General features: G+C 37.7%; 1 protein-coding gene and 1 long non-coding RNA gene across 31 annotated transcripts in view; one reads left to right on the top strand and one right to left on the bottom strand.

The window, feature by feature from the left end:
* ALG13 (ALG13 UDP-N-acetylglucosaminyltransferase subunit) overlaps positions 1-8,902 on the bottom strand; it is a 128,802-nt gene extending 119,900 nt beyond the window's left edge. For 8 of the 25 annotated variants that reach the window (XR_004260617.1, XM_032250791.1, XM_032250788.1 and 5 more), the window contains exons 1-3: positions 8,714-8,902; positions 7,729-7,891; positions 5,285-5,423 (exon numbers count right to left, since the gene is read on the bottom strand). Coding sequence is in view for 22 of the 25 variants with exons in the window: in XM_032250791.1 (XP_032106682.1) it covers positions 5,285-5,423; positions 7,729-7,891; positions 8,714-8,794 (383 nt within the window). In the remaining 3 variants the exon portion in view is untranslated. Of the gene's footprint in view, positions 1-575; positions 2,888-5,284; positions 5,424-7,728; positions 7,892-8,009; positions 8,425-8,588 lie in introns of those variants that run through there. The other 17 variants (XR_004260618.1, XM_032250802.1, XR_004260619.1 and 14 more) reach the window with 15 other exon arrangements.
* Positions 8,685-22,106, top strand: part of LOC116531855 — a 36,485-nt gene continuing 23,063 nt past the window's right edge. For 5 of the 6 annotated variants that reach the window (XR_004260625.1, XR_004260621.1, XR_004260620.1 and 2 more), the window contains exons 1-2: positions 8,685-8,774; positions 16,612-16,790. This is a non-coding gene — a long non-coding RNA (uncharacterized LOC116531855). Of the gene's footprint in view, positions 8,775-10,973; positions 11,059-16,611; positions 16,791-22,106 lie in introns of all 6 variants that reach the window. The other variant, XR_004260622.1, reaches the window with a different exon arrangement.

A 22,106-nucleotide genomic window follows, 5' to 3' on the forward strand; every position in this document is an offset into this window, starting at 1 on the left:
TATCTAAATAAAGGGCGAAGAAGAATATTTATATTACTTCTAGTCACTCCTGATTTTAGTCTTAGAAAACTTTCTCAAACTATTAAAGTGGCAAACAACCTTTTTGTACTGTCTTTTGTGCCTATATATGACTTGCCTTTAAAAGAATGCAAAGTAGAGCTCTAAGGTGTCCAGAATCAAATACTTGATGGTATTTGCAGACAGTGACTACTTTTAAATGTTCCAGAACCCTACATCAAATTCTTTTCTTATGCTATCTTATCAAAAAATCCTTCAAGCTTTCTTTCCTCCCAAATTATAAGTATCTAAAATCCTTAATTCCCAAGGTCATCCCATAATATCACCTCTTTTTATCTACTCCTGCCCATAAATGTTCTATTAACTGTCTACCTCTTAATCTATCCATGGTACAAATTCCCCAATATTAAACTCTCTTTCATTTCCGCATCCCTGAAAATCTCAATACCTCTAATAGGAAACTGCTAAACAAATTTCATTCCACTTACTAATTGATATCACGAACCTGCGGCTCTGCTATGTAATGAAACCAAACAAATAAGAGCAAACATTTCAAATAGAATTTTGATTACCATTCTTTAATAAGGACTAGTAAGGTGTAAATGTGGTGATTAATTCAGTATGTTTCCTTATCTGTAAAATTGGCAGTTTAAAAGATTTATTCTTTAAATTATCTACCAACTCCAAAATTCTACAATTCTGTCTTAAAGTCTTAAGTTATTCAATCTACTATCAATCCTACCCAGAGCATTTTCCTGAATTCCAAAAACTCAAGAAATCACAGATTTCTAGGTTCTAGGTAAGGCTGTCATATGCCAAAGGAAAACCCAGTTAAGTGTGAAATTCCTACTAAATAAACAACTTCTATAAACAAACAAAACCTACCTTGCAAGGCATTAGAGTAACTAAAATGAATACTAGGCAAACAACCATAAAGAAACAAAAAGCTTACAACATGTATTATCTATAGTAGAAAAATCAGGGGACTGGAAATCAAAGAGCTGCTTCTAGGGGCAGTTCTGCCAAAAGCTACTAGTTTAAGCAAATGGCAAAATCTGAATATGATGAGATTGGACTAGACAATCCCAAATTAAAATAATTCTCAAGTCTCCTTTGATTTAAAAATCCAAAATTGATATAAAATTCCACCAAAGTGTAGTCAGAGACATTACTACACACACAACTGACAACAACGGCTTTAGCCTCTGCTAAATGAAATAATGGAATCTAGGTTATGCATTATTCTGGGAAAGTAGATACTGGAGGATTTAGGGGCTGTATAGCCTTTTAGTTGTCTGATATTTGAGTAGACCTTGCCTTTCACTTGTTTCTCTTTAATTCTCCATGTCATAAACTATAAAAACTAAGTGATCAACATAAACTTTAAATCACAATTTTCTCAAATGGGAAAACATATTTACGAGGGCCCAGAAAACACTTAAGATTCTCTCCTTGGATTTGAATAGGATCTTTCCTAAAACGCAAGTATAACATTGATATACGATTATGATTATGGTGCTGTAAATTCTCAGATTACTCACTTTTTAGATAATTCTCAGCAAAATTTTAATCCAAGTTGGCTTCCTCCTGCTACCTAGAGCATTTACCAGTCACCACCTTCTACCACTAGTAACCATTTATTTTAATATGAGCCTAAATAAAACACAATCAGGAAAATAAGCCTACAAAAACATGATAAAATACATTCCAAGTAAAATGTTTGGAACATTTAGCATTTTGGGATAATATGATGGAAAGGAAGGTAGGTCTTTATAGTGAATGTTCTATTTTGATAGAAAAACTATGTCTTAACATTCTACCAGGGAGCTATAGACACTTAAGGATAATCTAGTCTATTGTAAAGGTCTTCAGACCATACACTCTAGTCAGAAAGAACTTTATAATGTATTTTGCTCAAGTTATGTCAATTTTAAAACCATATATTTAAGCCATTATATGTATCAGATCATTTATTGTTCACTTGTAAAACTAATTTTATAAACACATAAATTGTAAATTTCTATTACAGTTAATGTTTCATCACTACTGTGAGAGGGCATCCTTAAAAATCAATAGTAAGTCCTATTGGTATAAGTCCTTTTTGATTATTCTTCTCAAACCAGTAAAGTTTTGACATTAGCCATGATTATTTTATCACTTTCTATGTATGTTTTAGAAAGAAATAGTGAACATATCCACTCCACTCTATTCTTCAGGATAAAAGTAGCTTTTCCAAGTACAACAGATCAACTAACTTGATCATCATTTTTAGGCAATGATTGAACTTTTTATTTCACAGAGCATAATCCATCATTTTTTAAATTTGGCTCCTTAGATTATAAAGCTAAAGATGCTGATTCTCATGTAAAATTTTTAAAAAGTTGTTACTGTTTCATTTTTTATTCTAAGGAACATCAAACTAACTACCTGTACATTTATAAACTTTGTCAAAGTTTTCAAATGTCACTCATTTTCACGATTCTAAATCCACTTGGGATTCTAGGATAAAACCTGTGAATGCTCACTACATACTGAAGATCAGAAAAAAAAATCTAGTAAGTTTACTAAACTGCAATTAGGATTTGGACCCAAATGCAAATGTGCACACCATAAAATTTCCTATACGTTCTATAGATGTAGGTAATTTATTAACTATATTATTCTCTAAATATATATTATGTATTTAATTTGATTTAATCACATTCCATAGGTTGAATTTGGGGGTTGTTTTTTAAAGTGTTGAGAGTTTAGTGTTTATTTTTGTAATCCAACAACTTTATCCAAAAATGCAGAAAATTTTTCTGGCTGGCCAGGAGGATAACATTTCAGTGTTGATAAGTCCATTGACTGTAACAGCCCAGGAAGCGTGCTAAAACAAAAGAAGAAAAGTATTAGGTAACATGGGAGAAAATTCCATACTTCATCTGCTGCCCACTTGATGAATGAATCTAACTTCCTAAAATATAGTGGTACTTTGAAAAACTACATATGTGAATTTTTATATATTATAAATATACACACTAGGATTATTAAAGCAATACAAAGAGTACTATAAAATGTCAATATAAGCAGATACCTTATCTCCAATGTCAACTGAAATATCTGAGAAATAGTTCATGAAAAATGTGTTCACATGGCTTTGTAATACTTCTCAGAACGGGTGTATTTAAACTGAAACATAATGCATTCATGAAAACAGAATTTAAAAACTGAAACCAAAGGTAATAGCTGTCAGACAAGATAATAAGCTGGGGAAACTACTAGACCATGCATGAAGATTGTGAAATAAACTTTGCCAGTAATTTACTATCATAATTCATATATAATTAAACCATATACTACACCACCACGTTTGCTGGAAATAAGGTTTCAAACATAAAACTATTACTTCAAAAATGTATTTAAACCACTTAAATTAAAACAAACATACAACCACCCAGCCTAGGTTTGGGGAAAATAAATGATTTACCTAAAATGAAAATATAACCAATTATAGATTCTTACTGCTTTCATGGGTTTGACTTTCTTGAAATTAATATAGAAAAAAGACATCTAAAACTGTTAAAAATAAAATAAAATAATTTGGAGACTTGTACAGTTTCCTTCCTTTTCAGCATGAGTAAACAGTCAGGATGTGTTTAGGAAATCAACGTTTTCCTTTTAATGTACTAACATAAAATCAATGCTGATTTAACATTTAGAATGAAAATACTCATCAAAAGTATCTGGAAAAATTGACTTGCATAAACCAGTTAGTAAGGTAAGTTTATTCCTCTTTAATCTAGCTTCTCTCCTGACTCACTAATAATTCAAGACTAGCTTCTATATTACACAGCCACCCTGACATTCCCTCCTCTCCATCATTACAGTGTTAAGGGCACCAACAATATTACTCCTGAAACAATCAATGAATCTGCTTCCTCTCAATGAGAACAGGAATTTTTGTCTGTTTTGTTCACTGATGTATACCAAGTGCCTAGAATAATGCCTGTCACATAGAAGTGCTCAATAAATATTTAATAAATGAATAAGTATTTACTGAGTACCTAAGAGACAGAAGCAGTAAAACTAAAAGAAAAGCTTATTATGCTCTAGCCAGTTTCTTCTCAGGTTTTTTAAAATTAATTTCAATTTACTATAATATAAATATGTAATATATATATGTATATACACATACATAGATATATAGTAATTCTATGCGGCATTTACTTCTTGAAACACCAAACTAGGATAGGTCTTAAAGCCAAACAATTGGGAATTACTGACCTGGCCCTTTGGCAAGCTTCTAGTGTGTCAAGGAAGTACTAATGGAAAACAAACCAGCAATTTTCTTCATCCTTCTATTACGATGATCAGTTCCTGTTGAATTCTAATATACTTGTAGAAAATAATACTCCTACTATAAAGTAATTTCTCTGCTTAAAATACTTCAATGGCTTCTCAATAAACATAAATAAAATCAGAACTCTTACATAAGCTACCCCACCCAGCTTCATCTTCTATTATATTCCCTTGCTCACTGTGCTCCTGCCACACCAACCTCCAAGTTCATTCCTTACTGAGGCTTTTGCACTTGCTGTTCCTACTGGCTCTTTCTTATAATTCGGATCTCAGATCAAAATGTTAGGTACTCTGCCAAGCCTTCTCTGACAATTCTAATCAGTCTTCAACACAGCTACCACATTACCCTGTCTTACTTCATAGTACATTTCACTACATGAAATATCTTGATCATTTATTTGTGAACTTGTTTACCATCAAATTTCCACCACTAGAATTAAGCACCATGAGAACAGGGACTTTATCTCGCATTTACTACTGTATCCACAGCACCGAAAACAGTGCCTGTTATATATTCGGTGTAACTGAATAAAGGAAAGAGTACATTTAATTTAGGGATTCCAGTCGATTCACTGTAGGCAAAACTTTTAACTAAAATGAGCAAATGCCTTCCTTGAATAATGAAAATCTATATTCAGTGTCTCAGAAACTTGCTTACCTAAACACACATACACACTCTCTCTCAGATATTCACATATGCAAAGAAATAGCCACAGATACAGATAGAAATATAACACAGAGCTCACAAAGTGGGAAACAAACAAATGGGAGGGTTTTAACTGAGAAAATAAAAATGTTCGGTAAATGAGAAGAGGCAGAAGAGACAGATGGGTTAGGTAGGTGGATAAGATGAACAGCAAGTGGATAAGACAAACAGCAAGGGAGGAATTAAGGCAAGAGATTAAAAATAATGTCTCTAGTATACCTGCAGGTACAATAGAAGAGATGACCCTCTTTGTGTAGCTGTTTTGCCAGTTCCAGCTGATGATTGTTCATCAGCTTTTCGTTTATAACTACCACGAGTGGCTTGCCTTTTTCCAGAGTCTCCAAACAGCTTCCTGCACCTACAAATATAAATCAAATTTGTTTAACACAATTTAATGTAAGTTACAGTGCCCAAGAAGCTTTATAGCTAGAACACAGAAGTTAAAATACTTGGCTGACAGAACTACAAACCGGGTCTTTCAATTATACATTTAAAATGACGAGAGTATAGTCATCAGTTGCTCTCTTAAAAAGTGTTGGACACTTTGAAAAATACATTACTTTATCACTGATGATGACATTATGGCCTATGATTCAGTGCTATGCCACTTGTTCTCTAGTATCAATGACCCTCGACTTATGATGGAGTATAATCTCATCATAAGTTGAAAACAGGCTGGGTTGAGGGGCTTAACCCTTGGGAGGCCAAGGTGGGAGGATTGCTTGAGCCTGGGAGTTCAAGACCACTCTCAGCAACATACAGAGACCTTGTGTCCACTAAAAAATAAAAATAAAAACAAAAACAATAAGGCATGGTGGCAGTTGTCCCAGCCACTGGGGTGCCTGAATCCAAGAGTTGAGTCCAAGAGTTGGACAAGCTCCCTGGTGAGCTCAAGTCACAGGGGAGCTTGAGTCCAAGAGTTGGAGCTTGCAGTGAGCTATGATTGCACCACTGCACCCCACCCCGGATGACGGAGTGAGAATCCATCTTGAAAAAAGAGAAAAAGAGGCATTTGAAAATATTCTAAGTCGAAAATGCATTTGATACACATAACCCACCAAACATCACAGCTTAGCCTAGCCTACCTGAAACATGCTCAGAACACACTTACATTGCCTATGGTTGGGCAAAATACTCTAACACAAAACCTATTTTATGATAAAGTGTTGAATATCTCATGCCATTTATTGAATACTGAAAGTGTAAAACAGAATGGTTGTATGCGTACTCGAAGAGCGGTTTCTACTGAATGCGTATGTGTATTGCTTTCACACCACCATAAAGCTGAAAAACTCTAAGTGAAACCACTATACGTTGGCCCATCTGGAGTATGCTTTGGGCATGGCCTTGAATCCAAATAAGATCCAGGTTTGACATACTGTATGTGAAACTACACTTCATTTCTATTCAAACCCAAGTAGCAAAGCAAGCCTACAGTAGAGACAGGAAGGCATCAATAATGAAAAACCATGACCACTTCTTATGGGTTTACATGTGAGGTGCTATCCCAGAAATAGTCAAGGATAGATCTCCATGAATATGCAAATATACAATATTAGGATCAATTCAATTTTGAAATCTAAAATCATCTAGGTATTTTAAACGGGTGCAAGGATATTGATAAGTGAGTAGATAAATCATTTTTGGGTATCTTATGCAAGGAAGGTAGTTAAGAACATTAACTCCAGCACCAGATTGTCATCTGTCCACCACTTCTTGGCGGGACAAGTTACTTAACCACTCTTGTGTCCCAGTTTCCACATGTGTAAAATGGAGATACTAACAGTACTTAGTTCACAAGATTGTTTAAAAGAGTAAAGTTAATATAAACAAAGCATTCAGAGCAGTGCCAAAGGCTCTGTTATCTCCCAGGAGATACATTTTTAATAACCAATCTGTTGGTAATGTCTATTTCTAAAAAAGTTTCTCTCCTCAATCTAGACTTTTTAAAAAACCAAGAAACATCATCCCTCACAGCAGTCAAAAGTGCATTGCTACCGAAAAGCAGTTTTTCTGAATGTCCTAGAAGTCTAATTAACTAGATCATCAGGGTGGTTCTCTTAAGAGGAAACAATTTACACAGCATGTAGCTGTTACTATTGACTGGACTCATTTCATTCACATTGAAAAGAAATATAAACAATCTTTCAATACCAACGTCTCCATGACCAATCCAACCAATCAGCAGGCAGAACACTCCTTTAGATCTAAGCCGAAGTACTAATGTCAAGTAACAAATGTAACAATTTGTTACACTTCATCCGGTAAATTATTTTGTCTGTTTAGAGTTTCTTATTGTAAAGGTGGGCTACAGTGATTAATTTCCCATTCTTCTCTCATCCCAAAATACTAAGTTCTCTCCAATAAAGTTCTCAATTGTCATATTCAAATAAGTTGTGTATTCAAAAGGGCTACAGTAAGTTCAGCTAGTGATTTCATTTTACCTTGAAAAGGTTGAAGTGTCAGTTCCTTATTGGAGGGAGAGCATCAGGAAAAAATAGCTAAAGGATGCTGGGCTTAATACCTAGGTGATGGGTTGATAGTGCAGCAAACCACCAAGGCGCACGTTTACTTATGTAACAAACCCGCAAATCCTGCACATGTACCCCAGACATTTTTTAAAAAATTAAAAGATCCAGCCCTGAGATTCAAGGCACCTTTACCTGCGTGACTAATAACAAGATCAGCTTTCTGAATATCTTCTTTCAAGGAATCCTTGTACCTGTAAACATCCAGAGTAAATGACTCAGTACTGAAGGGTTCAGGTACCACCGTTCCTCTACCAATTTGCAGGATAAGTCGGCTGTAACCAAGGCTCTCGATTTTCTGAAACGGGAAATTAGAACATGCGGGCTTTTAAACCGGCAATGTAAAACAAAGCAGGAACCACCACCACTCCTAAAGTTTGGCGTTAAGATCGGAGCACGGCCGCCAAAGGGCCTACCTGTGGCCGATTTCACTTAGTTTTCAAAACTAATGTATTTTCCGGTCTGGGGCCCGACGAGGAACCTCTCGAGCACACAAGAATCTAAACGACCCAGCTCGCAGCGTCCCGCTAAAGCCAGAGCAGGAAAAGACTTTGGAAAAAGTAGTCGCAAACTCCGGGGGAACCCAGGGACTACACGTTCTGCCTCATTTGCTGAACTGGGAGAACCGTGAGCCCTGAGGGGAAGACGCGCGCTGAGGAGAAGAACCGCGCGGGCTCCCGGCAAGCGCTGCGGGGAAGGATCCGGGCTCTGAGGTGAGCTCTGTGGAATGAGGCTCCGGCGCCAACGCGCGATCCACAGGGAGCCTGAGGAGAAACTGCCAAGCCCGGGCTCAGAGGGGCGGAGCGTTGGAGGAGGGGCGGAGGACGCGGAGGCGGAGAATAGACCGCAGTGGAATCCCGGGAAAGGAGCCGAAGAAATGACGGAAAGGAGCAGCCGGGGTAACGGGAAAAGGAGACAGGAGACCCCGAGTAGCCGGGGAGCCAGAAGAGAGCCCCGCTGGGCGTGGGGAGGAGACAGCTAAGCGGCAGCGGCACCTGTGGTAGAGTTGCGGGGGTTTCTTTCCGAGCGCGGCGGTCAGGCAAGGCTACCAAGGCTGTCACTAAGGCCGGAGGCGGCGGATGGTAAGCCAAGTCGCCACCTACTCGCCTCCCTGACTCACTTGTAGACTGTCGGGCGCTGACACACACGCAATGAGGTCGTCAAAGCTGGTGGTCCCTACGGTAACAAACACGCACTTCATCCCGCGGGTTCTGCGACCCTGGATCGCAAGGGCCGGATGTGACGTAAGAGAGGCCACGCACGTTGCCGCGCCGCTTTCTGTGAGGGAGGCGGAAATCCGTAATGGCCGCCAGAGAGCGGCGGGCCTGGGGCTGTGTCACCGGTTGGGTGGGGCCAAAGACTATTGGTGGCCTAGCTGTCAGTCACTATTCTAAACCCTTTATGTGTAGGAGCCAGTTCTTGAGACCCCTCACTATAAGGGAATGGGGAATTGCCAAATGTAGTTAACTTTTTCAAAACTAGTGGGTGAAAAAAACGAACACAATATTCAAAGCATTGTGTTGGTGTTATTGCGTGGGTACCACAATCCTTTAATGACAGACAAGTTTGGGATTTTTTTTGTTTGCTGTCATGTTTTGTCAAGATACATTTTAGAGATGGTTTTACTTCGAGTTGGCGAAGGGGTTATGAAAAAAGTGCTTTACCAGGTGCAGTGGCTGTAATCCCAAACTACTGGGAAGAATTGCTTGAGCCCAGGAGTTTAAGACAAGCTTGGGCAACATAGCAAGACCCTCATCTCTAAAAATGTTATTTTTTAATCCGGGTGCCATTGCTCAAGTCTGTAATCCCAGCACTTTGGGAGACCAAGGCAGGTGTATTACTTGAGGTCAGAAGTTCCAGAGCAGCCTGGGCAACATGATGAAACCCTGTCTCTACTAAAAATACAAAAGTTAGTCAGGTGTGGTGGCAGGTGCCTGTAATCCCAGCTACTCAGGAAGCTGAGGCACAATAATTGCTTGAGCCCAGTAGGCAGAGTTCCCAAGATCCTGCCACTGCACCCCAGTCTGGGTGACACAGAATGAGACCCTGTCTCAAACAAACAAAAAAAATTAATTAGCCCCCACCTGTGGTCCTAGCTAGTCAGAAGGCTGAGGCTGCAGTGAGCAGTGAGCCAGGACCACACCACTGCACTCCAACCAAGATGACAGTGAGACACCATCTAGAAAAAATAAATTTTTTTAAAAGCCTAAAAAATAAAAGACATCTTACAAGATATGGGGTCTGGCTCTGTTGCCCACGCTGGATTCTAACTCCTGGGCTCAAGTGATCCTCCTGTGGCAGGCCATATCTCACTAAGTCAGGTCTCCATAACAGTTGTTTCAGTACTGAGTAGTGAAGTTAAATATTAACAGCTGAAAAAAAAAAGTGAGTGCCTTTATACAAAGGCCAGAATGTAACAGAAGCCCACCAAGAGTTTTGCCTAGGCCTTTCCTGGGCCTTAAAGCATGACAAAATAACAAAGGAATTCTTAACATGACCCATTTAGGATTAAACGAGTTTAATTGTGGGTCTGAAGAAACTCCTCAGGCCTCCACAAACAAGTTTATTGGGAGTCTGAAGGAACTCCCCAAACCTCTGTGATTTAGCAGAAGACAAGATAAGGGTAGTCACACCAGCACCTGGACCCATTTAGAGTAAGTAAATGTACTGAGACTCCAGAGGAAGGTCTTCAGGATTCAGACCTTAGTTATAGATTGAAAGAAGTTAATCACTTATGTCTTTAGATGAATGCACACTTATATGTAGACATATAGTTTAGAAGGTATGTAATCTCTGGAAAACATTGTAATTTTGAGTTGATCTGGTGATAATTTCCAGGCCTTCTCCCTATAAACAGTTACAGAAATAAAAACTCTCTTCTCACCACCCAGTTCATCTACATCTTGTCATTGGGTGGTGAGAAATCGCAGCCCGACTCTCAGTTTAGTCCAGGAACACTCTCGCCTCTGCCTCCCAAGTAGCTGGTACTATAGGTGCACCAAAAGTGACTTTTAGAAAATCACTCTAACTTGGGCTCTTCTACCAACTGTGGTTTTCAGAAAACCAGGGCCCTTTAGGGTCTCTTGGAAGCTGCAGTTAACCTCCATTAGCAAGCATGACTTGTAAAATAGAGGTGATAAAGCTTGAAGCCTAGATCTATAATCTGTTGAATTATTCCACTGAACCATTTAAATGTAAAATTACATATTAGCACGGCAAAGTACCACAGATAAATTACACTTAGGCAGGCAGGTACAGGAGAGGTTATTTCTAAAAACGCTCCTTTTTTCTTCTACCACCATCATACCATTGTTAAGATAATTGCTCATTCTATCTCCTTCTAATGTTTTATGTATTTCCTATTTAAATTATCACCTTAGCTCATATTTGTGCTTTGCCCTGTCTGGATATATATAGAAGAGAGGCTGTGAGAAGAAATTATTTTCAGGAGAAAAAGGATTGGAGGTAAATTGGGCCTAGAACATCACCTAAGACCCTTGGGCCTATTTCTACAGGATGTTTCCTTTAAATCTTATAGCTGACGCAGTTGTCCTTTTGAGGAGTGACATGCTGTTGTTCCCTTTTTTCATACCAAATTTCATAAATTATGAAATGACATTAACCCAGTAACCATAGTGTATGAAAAAACAGCAGCTGCATCCCCTGTGTTCCCTGAGAGGGCAGCTCCATATGAGCATAATGGCCTCCAAGCTAAGGCAGTTCCTGTAACCAAAGCTGAAACACAGTGGCAGGAAAACTCACCAGCTGCCTTTATGAAAGTGACATCCAACAGAGACTTCTGGTTGGGACTTGGAAACGACCCAGTCAGGACTCAGCTGTTTTCAACTAATGGAAACTAAATACTTTTGAGTTATTTATTTGCATTCACAGACTTGATTATGGGCTGGGACGAGAACTTTCCCTATTTAAGCCAGACCCACTCTTTGTTCTTTGGAGCACACTCCGTTTACAATGGAGGCTGTGTTTCCCCATCTGCAGATCTCCCGCTTTTAGGTTGAGGTCCCCGAGACTTTATCTTCTCTAGGGAGCTTGTTCACCTGGCTCTATTGGTCCTGTAGGGCACACTCACACTGTGTGGAGTACATTTGCATTTGCAATGTACTTGTGCTTGGTGGAGTATGCTCACATTTCAAGTTTTGTGGGGACACTGATGCTTTGGTTGCACCCAAAGGCATGCCTTCATTACAGTGCTATGGGTAACCCATGTTCTAAGATAACAATCTTCAACCAGCTACCTTATGGTTCACTGATGACTTTTATACTTAAAACCTATGTAGAAAATTCTTATGCCTATTTAAAGCTCTGGATAAAATTAACCCAGGGTGATTTAAAACTTTTTTGGCTACAATTGGGAACTTTCTGTACCCCTAATCAAATTTATTTATGCATACAATTAGAACAAAGAGGAATCTAGGCCTCTCAAAGAAAATACGAGGCTTTATTTAACAGGTACTATGAAAACTCCAAATGCAATCAAGAATTTCAAATTGCCTTCTTGAGAGAAACTAATTCTGAACTCCCTGTCTCCAAAAACTTAAAAATCCTCCTAGCCCAGATTCTGCTCCCAAGAGGGACTCTGTAACCCTTTGTTCTTCTCCTTTCACTCCTTCTGCACTACCTCTACTTTATTCTCTTCTGCTACTACCTTCTTCACTTTCTGAACTTCCTTTTTTCTCTTCACTGTCTATCCCAGGCACACTACCCATAACCCCTCAACTCCTCTTATTGCCCCATTTAAAATAAGTGAAAATGCAAAGGGAGATCAGACCATTTCTTGCATTCCTTGGTCTAAATCTGAACTCTTGGCAATTGGCCTAAAACTGACTTCCTTCAGTTTGAATGCCACTTTGGTTTAATCATGAGCACATACTGGCCCAGACTCACGAAAATCTATTAACTAATTCACATGCTGGGCGTCAATGTCATTGGTCAAACATGTATATGCCTAAATAAATGGATAAAACCTCTAGAGGACTTCCATTTCAAAAGGGAAAAGGCCATAATAAAAGCAAAGAAAATAACCTGTTATTTGTTAAAGGTCATTCCAGTATTTTTCCTCTAGAAAATTAATGGGAAAGCCATTCAATGATTCACTCAAAAGAAAGATGAGTCTGTCTTAGATTATTATGACTGGTTCAAAATGGCTTTCCACGCTGGGCGTGGTGGCTCACACCTATAATCCTAGCACTTTGGGAGGCTGAGAGGCAGGAGGATCACTTGAGGTCAGGAGTTTGAGAGCAGCTTGGCCAACTATGTCTCTACTAAAAATACATTTAGTAGAGATGGCAAAACCCTGTCTCTACTAAAAATACAAAAATTAGCTGGGCATGGTGGTGCATGCCTGTAGTCCCAGCTACTCAAGAGGCTGAGGCACAATAATCACTTGAGCCCGGGAAGCAGAGGTTGCAGTGAGTTGACATGGCAGCACTGCACTCCAGCCTGGGCAACAGAGCAACACTCTGTCTCAGAAAAAAACAAAAAAAAGGCTTTCCTGCAAAATTGTGGTATCAAGGACTTAACGGAGGATACCAGTACTTTTTAATTCCAGTTTTCTTTTGGATCTTAACCAGACTTTTAATGCCTTAGTCAAACAACATAACCTCAATTGGACCTTTAAGAAACCCCACAAAATTGCCTCTTTGGCAAACTATCTCTCTAAAACTTCATAAAGAAACAAACAAAGAATAAATAAGACACCTGATTATTAGGAAAAGACCACCACGCTCATGGCTCTACATATTCAGCAATTTAAAAAACAATCACAGAACCAAAATTCTCGCAAGATGTTGGGAAACAAGATCTGTTTCTTTCACAAGGGCTTTGATCACTACAAAAGACGTTATGGAAAATACAGATGATGGCTTCAGAAGAACCCAGATAAAGCCAAGGAAATGCCAGCTTTTTCTTCATTACAAGAGTAGGGATGCTTCAGGGAGATAAGGGCAACATTCTTTCTTCTGTGAACAAGCTGGAGAAAGTTGGTTTGCAAATAAATAACAAATTGATCCAGGCACAGATAGATACTGTTGCTACCCTCTCAGTGCTAAACTCCAACTCTTTTTCAGATCGCCTTCCCAAGAGTAGTCAAACCACCCAAATGATCGGGGTCCCCAGCCAGACAATGATAGTCAAGTCAAATCCAATTCCTTATCAGATAGGGCCCATCATTGGATACCATAGCTTCCTCCTTCTCCCCTCCCTTCCCATACGTTTATTAGGAAGGAACTTCCTTGAAAAGAGTCAAGCCAACATCATTTACTCAAAAGGGAAATGTGTTATATTAGGAATAACCTCACCTGAGACCTCTGCTTTGTTTTGTTTTGGTTTTAACAAGGGAGTCTTGCTGTGTCACACAGGCTGAAGTGTAGTGGCACAGTTGTGGCTCACTGCAACCTTGACTTCCTAAGCTCAAGTGATTTTCCTATCTCATCCTCCTGAGTAGCTGGGATCACAGGCAGGCGCCACTGCACCCAGCTAATTTTTTTTACATACAGAGACGAGGTTTCACTATGTCGCCCAGGCTGGCCTTAAACTCCTGGGCTCAAGCGATCCTCCCGCCTTGGCCTCCCAAGGTGCTAGGGTTACAGGCATGAATCACTGCCCCCAGTCTAATTCCTCTACTTCTGACCTCACTTATGTGTTTCCCTGGTGAGCTGTCCAGCCATTTCTGAACAACCTACCTTAAGGGAATTGTTTGAGACCCTATGGGCAAAAATGAATACCAATATCTGTCTTTTTCACTTAGCACCACCTGTGTTCATTCAGATAGATCCTAACAATTCTCTTCTAAATTTGAAACAATACCTTCTCAATTCTGAGGCCTTATCAGGCATAGAATCTATCATTGATTATTTTATTTCTAAGGGACTCATCCCCTGTACTATCCCATGCAATACCTGTTTCACCCATCTAGAAACATAATGGGAGAAGATTGAGGTTTGTTCAAGAACTTAGAGCTGTAACCAATATTGTTATTCCTGATACCCCATTGTGTCTGATCCACATATACTCTTAAATAATATGCCTTCTGACACCCAGTATGTTTCTGCTTTTGACCTCTGTGTTGCCTTTTACAGCATCCCTGTTTACCTGAAAGTCAGTTTCTTTTCACTTTAATGTGGAGAGGCCAACAATATACATGGACAGTACTTCCTCAGGGGTATCCTGAGAGCCCTATCTATTTTTCCCAGATTATTTGAGCAGACCTGGAACAGATAACCTTTTTGTGAGGTTCAACCCTTTTACAATATATTGATGATATGGTTTTATGTTGTCCCTCTCAAAACACCTTGCTGACACTCTTCATTTTTACTGCCTGCTCACCCTCAGTAAATGTCATAATAGATTGCAGTAAGCAATGGTTAAATTGGGAGAAAAAGAAAATAGTATCTCATAGGAGGTCAGTTGGCTGGCTGAAAGATGTTGGGTTACGTATAAAGGTCAGTTTGTCTCTGCAGACTGCTAAGGAGGATTGGATGTCTATTTGTCCCTTCTCATAATCTTGTTTGGGAGTTAAATGTGCAATTTTGTTTCATCCATATCCCTCTTTCAAGATCTGAAACTGCTATCTGAGATGTAAAAAGAAAATAGTATCTCATAACCTAATTTTTCTCTAAAGAAAAATTATAATTTTGTCAAGATTTAATTAAATTCCTTGGATATGTATTAATTTCCTTAAGGCTAAGCCTTGATCCCTCTCACGTTCAGGTCATCTTTTTCTTCCCCTTACTTGTTACAAAAAGGCAGCTCAGAGTATGTGGATTATTGTAGAATGTGAACCCCAATTTCTCTCTAATGCTACAACCCTTATATTTCTTAATTAAAGCCTCCTTCCCCCATTGCCTTGTATGGATTACTGATGGTGAACAAGCTTTCCATGTAATATGCTCAGCCCTTACATTTACTTTGTTTTTATCTTAATTGTCATAGCTTTAGGAATTCTCTGTATTTTAGACAGTTTTTTAGACATGCTAAAATTTAAAAGGGTTCCCAAGGAGGACAGTTCCAGGCAAACATCCTGTTTGTGCCTCTGAGCTAAGGCAGTTCCTGTAACCAGTAACTGGAGCTGAGACACAGTAGCAGGAAAACTCCCATCAGCAGCCTGAAAGGAGCATCCAACAGACTTCGGGTTCTGGCTCGAAAACTACCCATTCAGGACCCAGCAGTTTTCAACCAATTCAGGCTGAATGAGTTTGAATTCTTCATTTGCACATACGGACCTCATTGAGGGCTGGGGTGGGATCTTTCCCAATAACATGCTTTCAGTTTACATCAGAGGCTGTGATTTTTTTTTAAGAAAATAAAATTCTTCTTTATTTTTCCTTTGCAGACCTCATGGTCTTTTGTTAACAAAATTAATGATACAGCGAAACTACAGTTTTATGACAATAAATATAGAAAGGCCATGGTTGAATAATAAAATAATCACAATCATATTTTCTGCCCAAATAGAGAATAAAATCTGAATATTTAGTGAAATATAAAGACAAAAATATTCAAAAGTATTACCTGTCCTAAAAAAAAATCCAGGACTTAAGCTTCCTATACACGAATCAGAGACTACAGTGACTCATTTCCTCTTAATTATACTGCAAAGCACAATAAGTTACAGAGACCATTTTTTATATGTGGGATAATAAGTACATTAACTATTAAACTAAAACCCTAAAAATAGTTTACAAAACTACTTCTAGCTGATACATTAGAACAAAAGCAGAATAGATCAACATGTCCTAGATATCACACCACCCCACTACTCTAGCTAAATAACCTCAAAGAAATCATTTAACCTATCTATCTTGAGCCTCAGTTTTCTCATTTATAATGAAAGTAATAGATTCAGATTTGGTCTTTTAACTATACACTGTATGACTCTAAGAGCAAATATTCTGCTGTTTGATAACAAAGGAAAAAAATTATATAAATCCATATTTAATGTTAATGTCATACACTGATTATATTGATTGTTATAACTAACATTTGTATGGCACTTTGCAGTTTTATTAAATGTATTCATGTTAATCATCATATTTTAATCACACACCTTCCCTATGGAGTAACAGAATGGGAGAAGTTAAGCTGTGTGCTCAAGATTACATGGCTAGGAAGCAACTTACTGAAGAAGTACAGCTCTTTTGCTGGTTAAGCCTGGACATGTCTTTTCTTAGCTCCCAGAGGTAAATCTAAGCAACCAATGAACTTTAACTTTGTATACTCTGTTTCATTAGTTATTCTCCTTCCTGAGATTTTTTTGGGGGGTTATTATTTTATTTCTAATTTATACATGACCACTAAGTTATTCCCACTTGGTAGCAGCAATAGCTGGGAATCTGGTATTATGGCATGTTTATTCAGTCTCTGTATTAATGGGTTTTTTTTCTTTTTTTTTTAAATCTCTCTTTTTTTTTTCCTTTATTTTTGCATTAATGGGTTATATGGATTAATAGTAATGTATTATCGAGGACTATTTCCTGTTAGGCAAGAGAAAACAGAATTCCTTTATCAGTTTTGTTCGTCTGTCAATTTTGTCTTCAAGTAAATTAAAAATTTATACCACCGGGAAGAAGAATAGCTTTTTGCTATCAAGATTGGCAACTATTTGTGTTTTTATGTTTACTCTTGATCTGTGGCTGAAGTTATATATCTGAAGTTATAAGCTATCTGTGAATTTCTGAGAATTCAATCTCTGCATTAATGGGTTATATGGATTAATAGTAATATATTATAAAGAACTATTTCCTGTTAGGCAAGAGACAACAGAATTCCTTTATTTTGTTTGTCTGTCAATTTTGTCTTAAATTAAAACTTTATGCCACCAGGAAGAAGAATAGCTTTTTGATATCAAGATTGGCAAATATTTGTGTTTTTATGTTTACTCTTGATCTGTGGCTGAAGTCATATATCTGAAAACATAAGCTCTCTGTGAATCTATGTGAGTATCATTCAGAAAGACCTTTAACTCTCATTGAATCTGTAAAATTTTTTCCTATATTAAATTGGTCTATGACCATACCACCCTGAATGTGCTTGATCTCATTTGATCTCATGAAGCTAAGCAGGGTGGGGCCTGGTTAGTACTTGGATGGGAGACTGTCACAAAATAAGGTGCTGATGGCTTTCAAAGAATTTTTTTATATATTAAAAATTTTTTAAATATTAAATTAAAGGAGCACTGTTCTGATGAGAGAACATAAGTACATATATGAATTAAATGTTGTTCCCAGAAAATAAACAAATTGACTTATAATACTTTAAATGTACTAGACTTTAACAAAACATCTCTTACAGAAACTAACTCAGAAACCAAGAATGCATATTTAACATTATTTTGACAATTATGGTTTTTTCCGATTTCTTAGTGTAAAGGATAATACAAGCATATATTGTATTTTACTAAGATTTATTTTTCCTAAACTTGTATAGGTTTACTGATCAAATAAGTTAACATGATTCCAAAAAATGTTTATGATTATAAAAGATGTAAAGTTGTAGTCAACAAAATGAAATCATTACTCTGACAAATTTTGTATCAACAGCTATTATACTTTGAAGTAGGCCGGATTAAAGATTATTTCCAAGATCTTTAAGCAATTCAAAATCGTGGACTGACATTAAATTGAGTTAATGGGTAATCATTGAAAAGAAATAATTTTATTTTCTAAGTAAAATAGAATATTAAAACACTGATTTAACCTAAACATAATTTTAAATTTAAATGTTTTTGTTTCTTATTTTTAAGTGCTGTGAAGTGGCTAGCTATATCTTGGAGTCATGTCATGAATGCATTTATTTTTGACACTTCAGGAAGTTATGAAAAGATTTTGTGTGACCATAGAACGTTCTGTCATATGTATTCTTAACCTCTGCTACTCTATTAAAATGGTTGTATATGCCAGACAGTTTATTTTCCATCCGGCTCTTTTCTCTTTAAAACAGAAATTAGTTACTTTGGTTAAAAGTTGTAAGTACTCTCCTCCCTGGGGGAAATAGGGGAGGGACGTTGGGGGGTGGGGAGCTGGGGAGAGGGAGACAGAGCAAGGGGAGAGATGCCAGATGTAGGTGATGGGGAGGAAGGCAGCAAATCACACTGCCACGTGTGTACCTATGCAACAATCTTGCATGTTCTTCACATGTACCCCAAAACCTAAAATGCAATAAAATAAATGGGGAAAAAAAAAGTTATAAGTAATATGGGTGGTTTAAACTCTTCAAGTAATAACACTGACAGAGAATTACAACAGTATATGTCCTTTTGTTTTTCAAGGGAAAAAAGTAGGATTTTCCTAAAGTGGATTGTTGGTTTCCAGACCCTTTTATACTTTTAAAATTTATTGAGAACCTCAAAGAGCTTTTGCTTATGTGATTTATAATGTAAGTTATAATTATAGATATTTACCATATTAAAGAAAAAAGGAAAATTTTTAAATATTCATTGAAAAATAGCAACGATGAACACATTGCATGTTGACATAAATGATCTTTTTTTGTTACAGTGACTATTTTTCAAAACAAAATTTTATGAGAAGAATATAATTGTTTCACATATTTGCTTATCTCCTATTATCTGGGCTAGTAGAAGACAAGACAGCTATATCCTTATATTTGCTTCTACTTATTTTATTTTTTGAGACAGAGTCTTATTCTGTCACCCAGGCTGGAATGCAGTGGCATGATCTCAGCTCACTGCAACTTTTGCCTCCCAGGTTCAAGCAACTCTCCTGCCTCAGCCTCCCGAGTAGCTGGGATTCCAGGCTTGCACCACCATGCCCAGCTAATTTTTATATTTTTAGTACAGACAGGGTTTTGCCATGTTAGCCAGGCTGGTCTGAAATTCCTGGCCTCAAGTGATGCACCTATCTTGCCTTCCCAAAGTGCTGGAATTATAGGTGTGACACACTGCGCCCGGCCTAGCTTCTACTTTTAATCCTTTACAATGTGATGTATCAAGTAACCTATGGAAAACAACAGTGTATACTCATGAGAGAATGAAAGTCAAAAAGGCACATGATTTTTCATTATTATGAAAATTGTTTTGACCTCACAGATCCCCTAAAAGAATATGAAAGAGCAGAAAGAAAGACAAAAAGTGGAAAGTATATTTTATTTGCCTTGATTTATAATACCTGAGTCTGAAAAGAAGCTATGAAATATAGTAAGATATTTACAATGGTCCCTCAGTTTAGATGAGTTTGCTTCCTTTATTTGGAAATTAATGCTTCTACCTGCAATGTAAAAAGTTAATCTTTATCTTTTATGTAATCTGTGTAAATAGAATAGATTCTGTGCCTTTCAAGAAAAATGTTCTATGATTAAATTGTCTTTATTATGTTCTTATCTATGGGAAAAAATCCCATAGAACATATGCTTTTTACTTATGAAATAACTAACATTTTTACAATAGTGTTACCTTCTGTGTTTTTTTTTTCAAATGCTTTATTTTTACTTTGATTAATTAGGTAAAGAAGTATTATTTCTCAGGCAATCATGATCTCACCTAATCAACTCCACAACTCTTAATTTTGCCCTCTCAAAATCAGTTTCTAAATTAGATCAAATAAAAATTTCAGGGTTTTTTAAAAATTATTATACTTTAAGTTGTGGGGTACATGTGCAGATCATGCAGGATTGTTACATAGGTATACACATGCCATGGTCATTTGCTGCATTCATCTCCCCATCACCTACATTAGGTATTTCTCCTAATATTATCCTTCCCCAAACCCTGCTATCCCTCCGTAACTCCCCTATCCCCCAACAAGCCCCGAGGCTTGTGCGATGTTCCCTTCTCTGTGTCCTGTGTTCTCATTGTTCAACACCCACTTATGAGTGAGAACATGCGGTGTTTAATTTTTCTGTTCTTGTGTCAGTTTGCTGAGAATGATTGTTTCCAGCTTCATCTATGTCCCTACAAAGGACATGAACTCATCCTTTTTTATGACTGAGTAGTATTCCACGGTGTATATGTGCCACATTTTCCTTATCCAGTCTATCATTGATGGGCATTTGGGTTGGTTCCAAGTCTTTGCTATTGTAAACAGTGCTGCAATGAACATACGTGTACATGTGTCTTTATAACAGAATGATTTATAATCCTCTGGATATGCACCCATTAATGGGATTGCTGGGTCAAATGGTATTTCTATTTCCAAATCCTTGAGGAATTGCCACAATGTCTTCCACAATGGTTGAACTAATTTATATTCCCACGAACAGTGTAAAAGCATTCCTATTTCTCCACATCCTATCCAGCATCTGTTGTCTCCAGATTTTTTAATGATCGCCATTCTAACTGGCATGAGATGGTATCTCAATGTGGTTTTGATTTGCATTACTCAAATGACCAGTGATGAGCATTTTTTCATGTTTGTTGGCTGCATAAATGTCTTCTTTTGAAAAATGTTTATTCATATCCTTCACCCACTTTTGATGGGGTTGTTTGTTCTTTTCTTGTAAATTTGTTTAAGCTCTTTGGAGATTCTGGATATTAGCCCTTTTCAGATAGGAAGATTGCAAAAATTTTCTCCCATTCTGTTGGTTGCCGATTCACTCTAATTATAGTTTATTTTGCTGTGCAGAATCTCTTAAGTTTAATTAGATCTCATTTGTCTATTTTGGCTTTTGTTGCCATTGCTTTTGGTGTTTTAGTCATGAAGCCCTTGCCTATGTCTATGTCCTGAATGGTGTTGCACAGAGTCTCGCTCAGTCACCAGGCTGGAGGGCAGTGGCGCGATCTTGGCTCTCTGCAACCTCCACCTCCCTGGTTCAAGCAATTCTCTACCTCAGCCTCCTGAATAGCTGGGATTACAGGTTCGCATCACCACACCTGGCTAAGTTTTCTATTTTTAGTAGAGACGAGATTTCACCTGACCAAACAGGATAGTCTCCAACTCCTGACCTCATGATCCGCCTGCCTTGGCCTTCCAAAGTGCTAGGATTACAGGTGTGAGCCACCAGGATATATTTTATACCTAAAACTAAAACTTTTAACCTAAAACAAGTGAAATTTCTCAGTGGGCCTTTGGAAAATCACAGAGATTCATTATTTGACCTTATAAAAGGAGATGTGGGAAATAGTTGTTAGATGAAAAAAGATACTCAGCGTTTTTTGTTTTTGTTTTTGTTTTTGTTTTGTTTTGTTTCTTTTTTGGTTTTTTTTTTTTTTTTTTTTGGAGACAGGCTCACTCTGTCACCCAGGCTGGAGTGCAGTTGCACGATCTCGGCTCACTGCAACCTCCGCCTCCCAGGTTCAAGTGATTCTCATGCCTCAGCCTCCTGAGTAACTGGGATTACAGGCACGCACCACCAGGCCCGACTAATTTCTGTATTTAATAGTGACAGGGTTTCACCATGTCAGGCTAGTCTTGAACTCCTGACCTTGTGATCTACCCACCTTGGCCTCCTAAAGTGCTGAGATTATAAGCATGAGCCACCGTGCACAGCCTATAAGTTGTTTTAATAAAATGTTATAAATCAGAAATTTTGTGCTTTATGGG

This window comes from Sapajus apella, unplaced genomic scaffold, assembly GCF_009761245.1.
Source record: "Sapajus apella isolate SASKATOON/1434 unplaced genomic scaffold, GSC_monkey_1.0 scaffold73, whole genome shotgun sequence".
NCBI classification, from domain to species: domain Eukaryota; kingdom Metazoa; phylum Chordata; class Mammalia; order Primates; family Cebidae; genus Sapajus; species Sapajus apella.